General features: G+C 33.8%; 1 protein-coding gene across 1 annotated transcript; it reads left to right on the forward strand.

The window, feature by feature from the left end:
• Positions 1-2,156: 2,156 nt before the first annotated feature.
• On the forward strand, positions 2,157-8,761 carry LOC141375161 (uncharacterized). The gene is made up of 2 exons (XM_073907395.1): positions 2,157-2,225; positions 8,010-8,761. Exons 1-2 carry the CDS (start codon positions 2,189-2,191, stop codon positions 8,651-8,653), a joined length of 681 nt encoding a protein of 226 aa, XP_073763496.1. The 5' UTR covers positions 2,157-2,188; the 3' UTR covers positions 8,654-8,761.
• The last annotated feature ends 305 nt before the right edge of the window (positions 8,762-9,066 follow it).

Here is a 9,066-nt window from a genome sequence, read left to right on the forward strand (position 1 = left end):
AAAAAATATATATATATATATATATATATATATATATATATATATATATATATATATATATATATATATATATATATATATTTTTTTTTTTTTTTTTCCAAGTGCTGTTTAATTTAGAGAATTCTTTTTGTTATAATTACTTTTTAATCATTAAATTATTTTGTCCCTTTGATGACAGAACATAATGCTTTACTACTCCTTTTAGATGCTAGCATTCAGTTTAAAGTGCAATTTAAGAAATTACATAGTTTGGTTAAATAATTATTACTCAACAGTGGTAGCCAATCCAAAAAAAAAAATAAATAAATAAATTTAAAAAAAAAAAATAAATAAATAAATAATTATATATATATATATATATATATATATATATATATATATATATATATATATATATATATATATATATATATATATATATATATATATATATATATATATATATATATATATATAAAATCGGTGCAAGAGCCTAGTGGTTAGCGCACTGACATATGGTGCAGTAGCACTTTAGGGCATCCTGAGTTCGAATCCCGGCTCGAGGACCTTTTCATCCCCACCTCCTCTCACTCTCCTACTTTGCTTCCTGCCTCATTTCTGTCCTATCTACATAATAAAGGAAAAAAGGCCAAAAATAAATCTTAAAATAAACTCCAGCCAATCTAAAAGAAATAAGCATTCTCCAGAAGAAAAAAAAAGACTGTAAAATCATTCTTGCTCTGTTAAACTCTTAAAAATACTTTGAAGTTTCACAATAATTGCGTCATTATTGTACAATTGTGTCCTCAATATGTGTCTTCATATTATTATTCTGTTACTCTTTATTTTGATGGTCCATTTGAGTATTAGTAGACTGTCTGCTTAATATCTGCAGATTCTGCTCCATCAACAGACATTTACTGACTATAAGACCCTTTGCAAGTACATGTCAACTTACACTAACCCCAACCTAACAGTCTACTCATAATCTAAGACAATTAGTTGGCATGTAGATGCAATGTAACTTAATTCAACAAACAGATCATCAAAATAAAGAGTGACCCATTACTCAAATGCACATATTTTTAAAAAGAAGAAGCTTTCATTTTTTTTTTTACCCTCTGTTTTTATTTTTATCAAAAAAAATATTCATACATACTGTACCACTTAAGTCCTCTGAAGAAAGAGATGGACCATTTATCAAAGTTCTCTTGGAAGTACTCTATCACAGTGAATAAAAGGAACTCAAAGCCCTGCCTCCCACCCCACCCATCTAACATTGATCAGAGTGTTTGTAGAAGGCTCATAAAAGATGAAGGGCACATTATACAAGTTCAACTTGAATTGACCTTGAGTTGAATAACATTTACAAGCATGTTATGGAACTAGCTGGCACAAAAATTAAAAAATAAAGCAAGATGTACATGGCAAACGAGACAAAACAAGGGCATTATAAAATAATTATTAAATAAATAAGGAAATAAATGAAGCCTGGGTCAGTTGGCTTTTCTGTGTGGAGTTTGCATGTTCTTCCCATGTAGGTGTGGGTTTTCCCCAGTAAATTGTAGTGTATGAGTGTGACTGAGTGTGATTGAGAGGGACATTCGCTGTGTAAAACATATGCTGGATAAATTGGCAGTTCATTTCACTGTGGCGACCACAGATTAATGAAGTGACGAAGCCGAAAAGAAAATAAATGAATGAATGAATGAATGATGAAATAAAATAAATTAATAAAATTAACATGCAATAGTTTTGTAAAAGTCTTAACGTTGGATGAAATTGGGTTCCAAAAATGTATTTCAAATAGTTCCCTTTTTTTAAATCCTCAACATAAACATTATATTAAGTTACATTATTAATGAAAAATCAAACAAAAACAACATAACAAAAAAGAAAAGAACTGAAAATTAAACAAAAACTGACATCCTCAAATGCTTTGACTATCAATGATGACTAAACTTGCGTGTATGAAAGAAGCGAGTGTAAATGTAAATATTTTTTTAACATAAGATGCTTAAAGAGAAACTATTTCCCTTCTGAGGTATAAACAAAAAATGCAAATAATTGCAGCTAGTTCAAACCACAGCACATAGGTTGAGAGTCAGGTGTCAAACATCTCAGCCAATGGGTGGGTGTGGAATTTTTCAATAGCATGAAAGAGTCTTATACAGTTTCTCTTGTTAATGATTCAGGTAGACACTGAAGGATGGAAATATCCAGCAGAAAGGCAGCAGAATATAAAGGTAAGTTTAAAAAAAAAGAAAAAAAAAACGGTTTTTTATTTTTATTATTATTATTTTTTTACAAACACTAAAATATCACTTATTAAAAATATATAATATATTTGGATCTGTTTTTTGTGCTGTACTGTAAGAAAAACACCCTGAAATGACAAAGTTATGATAACAAATGTGTTTCTTTATTTAATTTCTGTTTGAGTTTAGCTGACTAGAAAATTTAATTTGATAAAACAACAACAAAATAAAAGTCTAAAGGAACAAAAAAAAAATTAAGGAATGCGACTTCTGAAGACATTTTATAACTAAGATAAAGGGAAGCAATTCCCATTTAAATAATGCAAATGTTGATGTTTATATGTATTTTATGTAATCAATTAAATAAACGACTTACTAATCACACAGAAAAAAGTATTGTAATTATTATTAAAAAAAAATAAAGAAATATTTTATTTAAAATTAATCAAAATTTAAAGTATTAGTAAAGTAATTTAAATTCAAATTCAATCATTGTAATCAGTAATTAAGTAATAACGATTATAACCAACATTTTTAGGAAAGAGTTTGAGCATGTAAATATGATGTGTCAAAAATGCTGGGTTCAACACGATTCCTTCTGGTCATTCCAACATGTTTAACTTTTTTTAAATATGACATTTTTAAACAAAGCTAAAAGGCAAGCAATCCACATTAAAAGAATGCACATGGGGGATTTACATGTCTTTTATGCAGTCAAGTAATTAAATTGTTTATTAATCAGATTTAAAAATGGATTCTAATCAATTGAAAAATAAAGAAATATTTAATTCAAATTGATCAGAAAAAAGGCATCAGAAAAGTAAGTTAAATACAATTTTAATAACTTTTTTGTAAGTAACTTACTGATTATAACTGAAGTATGTTTAGGGACGAATTTGAGCATGTTAATATGTCAACAGAAATCCTTCAGGTCATTCGGAAATGTTTAACTTTACTTGACATTTATAAACGAAGCTAAAAGGAGAGCAATACAGATTTAAAGAACGCATATGGGAGATTTATATGTATTTAATGTAGTCAAATAATTTAATAACTTTTTAATCAGATAGAAAAAGTATTTAAATTTAAAAAAATAATAATTTTAATTAAAATAAAAAAATAAAAAAGAAAGTAATTATTAAAGTAATTTAAATACAATTTCAATAATTGTAATAAGCAATTAATCAGTAATTAATTAATAACTTACCAATTATAACCAAAGTATTTTTTAGGGAAGAATTTGTGCACGAAAATATGATACTTTAAAAAAAGCTGGGTTCACTGAAAACCCTAATAATATGACTGAACTAAATTAATTAAGTGAGTTTGTTGCCTCAATTTAATTGAGTAATGGAGTCTCCTAAAATGTGCATGTTTTAATTTATAATACAAAGTGGATAAAGTTATAATTGAAATAAACTATGTTGAGGACGGAACAAAAAGAAAAAAAAGGCGAGTTTTGTGTGTTCAGTTTGAATTATTTTGATTATCTCCAAAACAGTGAATAATTACACTTTATCTCTGGGCGTGCGACTATTATAAAAATGTAAAACTGTAAACTTGTTCAACACCTTTGCAGCATTGGAATGGTATGCATCATTATATTTACAGAACAAAGAGTTCAGGATCACAGCACATTATTCACCATTTCAGTTCATAAACAAAATGAACTATAATTACAAAGAAAGCCAGAGCTACTGTAATTACACATCACGACTTGATTAAAAAAAAAAAAAAAAAAAAAGCCATAATGATTAATGTTAGGTAAAAGAAAAAAGAGAGTAATGTTAGGAATGTTAAATGCTCCTGTTCAAGAACTGCTTTCATTTTTTTTGGCATGCATTTCTTTTATTTTCATCAATCATATAATAAAACAATGCACCTATTCAAGCACAAAATGCACACTTTAGACAGATCACCTGCTCAAAATACCGAATTTATCGATACGCTTGCTGAACAGGAAATTAAACTGACTCAAATGATCATGTGGTGGAGTAAACAAAGCAAACCAAAATAATTTAGATTGGTATAATCTTACCTTCGGTTTCTCCATTATACAGAGGAAGGTGGAATATTCACAATATGTACTTACATAAAGTCTTTTAGGAAATACAGACGTCAGCAAATCTGATAGTGTTCTCTGAAATAGCTAAAAGAAAATGTTCATCTAAAAATCTGATTGAATTGTGGTTCAGCAGGAGCATTAAAAGAGTGCTATTAGGCATAAATCGCTTTTAAACACAGTTGTGTGTCAGCAGTGTAACCAGCTTCTAATAATAAACATGTATTGATTCTATTGTTTACATCAGACTTGATCAAATCAGTCTGCAGAAACACTTTGATTGTCATTCTCCCTTTGCACATGTCATCAGAGGAAGAAAGCCCCGCCCACTTGTGACCATAGCCCCTTTCACACAGTGAGACCAGTAAATATTCAAAACATTTTCCAGAGCGACTATGGGTAAATTCAACAAAGCGCTTCACACAAGCAAGAATGTTCTAGACTTTTTGCAGTAAAAACACCATTCACACATGCATTCCAAAATACTGGCAAATGAACTAGTAACGGCCTCTAAACGGCTGTGCCTGTATTTGTGAACATAGTTGTTGTCAGGATTTTCTTGGTTTCGCTTTTATTTAAAGCTTTAGCGTTCATGCAGCTGTTTTGCCTCAGAGACGTCCAAAGGCAGAGTCGCAAAATCGCAGCTAAATGTTTACACACTTCACTACATTATAAATTCTGTGCATGAATAGGTATTGCAAACAACTTCGATGAAAAAGAGGAACACTTTCACATGTTTAAGAAACTTTTTTAAGTTGTCATGATGCTTGTAGAAGATGTGAAATGTATTAAAGATGCAGGTAACTGTTCAGTTCTGGTATGCAGAGAAGGTTTGCAGAAAGAGGAAGTATGTCTGGGGTACAAGAGCCAAAGGACTGCAGAATGACTGATAAGTGGCGTTAACCCAGGGGTGGGCAATCTCGGTCCTGGAGGGCCGGTGTCCTGCACAGTTTAGCTCCAACCCTATTCAAACAGACCTCCCTATAGAGTTCAAGTGATCTTGAAGACACTGATTAGTTTGTTCAGGTGTGTTTGACTATTGTTGGAACAAAACTCTGCAGAGACACCGGCCCTCGAGGATCAAGTTTGCCCATTCCTGCGTTAAACCAAACTCCACCTGTTAATATCAGTTGTGTAAATATATGCTGGAGTCAGGAAATGTATGTTAGTTGCGAACCTCTTGAATGTAATTCTTGTATTGCATTGGGGTAACGTAACCCATAGCTCTGTCATCGAATTATTCATTAGCATCTAATAAATGACTAATATTTTTGGCATTGAAGAAAACCCTCTCCAGACCTTTTCTTTTTGAACACGCATGGAATTAGCTTGATATTCCAACAAAACAAATAGAGCGCCAGACATCATAGAAAACAATGGCAGCATGGTTTTACATATTTCATAGAAGCATTAAGTCAAGGCATATAATACCCAATATATACAATTGAAGTCAGAATTATTAGCCCCCCTGACTTATTAGCTGTCACACAACCAGCGATCGCTTTCCAGAGATCGCTGGTTTTCTCACATGAACTCTCAGGACTACATTTCCGCATTCCCCAGGACTACACATTCATACATGCACTGCTCCCAAACACGCACGTCTGCTCATTCATATATCCTGATTGCAAGCACCAGCTGGACCTTGTTCACAGACTGATTTCATCCCTTTCATAAGCCACTCATTCACGCTTCCAGGTTGCCGAGTCTTGTTTTCCCAGTGTGACATTACGAAGCGTTTCTCCCTGTCTTGGTTATCTGTGTTTAGACCCTAGCTTTGCTTTCCTTGTTATCCTGTTTAGCCGCCTGCCTTTAGACCTATTGCCTGTTTAACGTTTACGATTCTGGACTGCCTTCATATACCCGTTTGCACCTGATGACCACTGCTTGCCTGACTTTGAATAAAACTGCATATTGGATCTTACCTCCTGTTGTCTCCTGTCACTCCACCCCAGTCGTGGTAACAATTAGCGCCCCTGTTTATTTTTTTCCCCATATTCTGTTTAATGAAGGGAAGATTGTTTCAGCACATTTCTAAGCATAATAGTTTTAGAAACCTATTTCTAATAACTGATTTATTTTATCTTTGTCATGATGACAGTAAACAATATTTTAGTTGATATTTTTCAAGACACTTCTATACAGCTTAAAGTGACATTTAAAGGCTTAAGTAGGTTAATTAAGTGAACTAGGCAGGTTAGTGTAATTAGGCAAGTTATTGTATAATGATGGCAGGGCCGGAGTGGGACTCATTGGGCTTTATTCACCATATAGCGACCGCTGATTGGCTTCTGTACTAGAAGGCGGGATTTATTCGCCATATAGCAATCGCTGATTGGCTTCTGTACTAGAAGGCAGGATTTATTCACCATACAGCGATTGCCGATTGGCTTCTGTACTAGAAGGCGGGATTTATTCGCCATAAAGCAATCTCTGATTGGCTTCTGTACTAGAAGGCGGGATTTATTCGCCATATAGTGATCGCTGATTAGTTCACAACTGATTCCAATTCAGTTTCTAATTTCACTATCATGTCTTTTTCAAGAAAAGAGCTGCTTTAGAAATGTAAGTGTTCAACAACCCTAACAGTATTATATGTCTTTACAATAAAAAAAAAAAAAATAATAACAATTTTACAGGTGAGGTTCGAACACGGGTACGCGGTGTCGAAATGCAATGTGTGTACCACTGGACCACAATGGCGCCATGAATGTGATGATAAAAAATAAGTAATGACTTGTGACCCGTAAGACACAACACTACTTTCTTTTGATGGCTCAATCTTTTTCTCCTTTTAAGATTTCTGATCAAGTTATGTCAGATTTATTAATGTAGTGAATCATTTGATTTTCATTGAGCAGGTGTATTATTCATTACTATTAATTATTCGAATTCTTATATTCACTAAGGTGCCGCTGTTTGGGGTCGATAGTTACATTACATCATCATCATTAACGTTAGTTAACCTGCAGGCTGCATTTTGCACATGAGGCTGCAAGAAAATAAATAAAAAGAGCGGCGCTGTGGCAAAGTAATGAATAAAAAGAGTAAAGATATGGTCAAATAAACAAATAGATGAAAAAAGTGTGACTGCTGAGAGTGCAAGCAGCTACGGACACCAGCCCTCGCAGCTAAAAATCAGACCGGCCCATCGGGAATTCTCCTGGTCCTCCCTGATTAGCCAATCCGCACCTGAATGATGGTTTGTTCTGTAGATTATCAAAAAATATATAGCTTAAAAGGGCTAATAATTTTGTCCCAAAATTGTTTTTTTTTTAAATTAATAACTGCTTTTATTCTAGCCGAAATAAAACAAATAAGACTTTCTCCAGAAGAAAAATTATTATCAGACATACTGTGAAAATTTCCTTTCCCTGTTAGACATCATTTGGGAAATATTAAAAAAAGAAAAAAAGAAAAAAATCAAAAGGGCGCTAATACTTCTGACTTCAACTGTGATACCCAGGGTTCCCTAAGACACTGTGATACCCAGCGATCCCTTCAAAGAAAACAAAAACTTCCAAACAAGCAAAACGTGTTAAAAAGTTTCCCGTTTTTGGGCTGAAAACATCGTAAACGACTCCTAATTCTGATTTAAAAGTGCCAGGTCAAAGATCAAGTCACCTGTTATAAAGTTGTCATCTATTTGGTTTCTTATTCTACCATCTACACATTTAACTGAGTCTCCGTCTGTGTTTTATCTCCTCAAGACATGTCAGACCTCAAGATTGTAATGGTGGTTGAAAGCGGAGCTGGGAAGAGCTCATCAGAAAACACCATCCCAGGAGAAAAAGTGTTTGACGAAAAATCCACTGATGAATCTGTGAACGAGAAATGCCAGAAACACCAGCAAGAGGTGAGCGATCGAATGATCTCCATCATCGACACTCCAGAAGTGTGTGATACGCCAATAAATGAAGAAGAACCGAAGAAAGAAATGGAGATATGCATTGAGATGCCTGCTCTAGCACAAGCTGAACAAGGTGGCTCTCATGTCCTCAACAACACAGATGAAGAAAACAGATCTCAGGTCAGTGTACTGCTGGAGAATGAAGAAGAGTGTTCCAGTAATGAGCTGCTGATGGACACTCAGAAGAGCATCCGTTTCTCGTCGATGACCAGGACTCAGAAAGCAGTGTTTGTGGGAGCAGGTCTGCTCGGAGGAGCCATTGGAGGAGCAGGAGCTGTTGCTGGAGCCGTGGCTAACGCCGCTGTGGCTTTAGCAGCCGTCCCTGTGGCTTTTATCGCTGCAGGAGTCGCCATCATGGTCGACGGAGCTGCTCTGGCTCTTATAGATGTACTGCAAGCATACATGAAGAGGAGAAATAAAGGCAGCGGTATACAAAGGTTGTGAGGACTGTGTTGGGGTGATGCACTACAAATAATGTCCACTGAGAGCATGCATGAAGAGGAGGAATGAAGAACATTGTAAATAAATGGGCTTTTAGTACTGTAGGAAGGGGAGTAAAGAAGAAAAATGAATGAATGGATGAATGAATGAGTACTGTAGTATAGTGTTGAGGTAATATTTTATCAGATAAAGTGCACTGAGAACATGCATGAAAAGGAGAAATGAAGAAAACGGTAAAGAAAGGTTATGAGGAGAGTGTTGGGGTAATGATTACAAATAAGGTAAAAAATAATTATATATACACATACATACACACATATATATATATATATATATATATCAATATTAGGGATGTAACGGTATTGTAAATACCGTCATACCGCAATATTAATTTTTTTCGATATTACCGTAGTCGC

The sequence above is a fragment of the Danio rerio genome, chromosome 1 (assembly GCF_049306965.1).
Source record: "Danio rerio strain Tuebingen ecotype United States chromosome 1, GRCz12tu, whole genome shotgun sequence".
NCBI lineage: Eukaryota > Metazoa > Chordata > Actinopteri > Cypriniformes > Danionidae > Danio > Danio rerio.

What these genes read in the sequence shown, in the direction of transcription:
- LOC141375161 (XM_073907395.1), top strand. Translation starts at nt 2,189, where the DNA reads ATGGAAATATCCAGCAGAAAGGCAGCAGAATATAAAG. An exon ending in AAAGGCAGCAGAATATAAAG is followed by an intron (nt 2,226 to 8,009) that starts GTAAGTTTAAAA and finishes TATCTCCTCAAG; the next exon opens with ACATGTCAGACCTCAAGATT.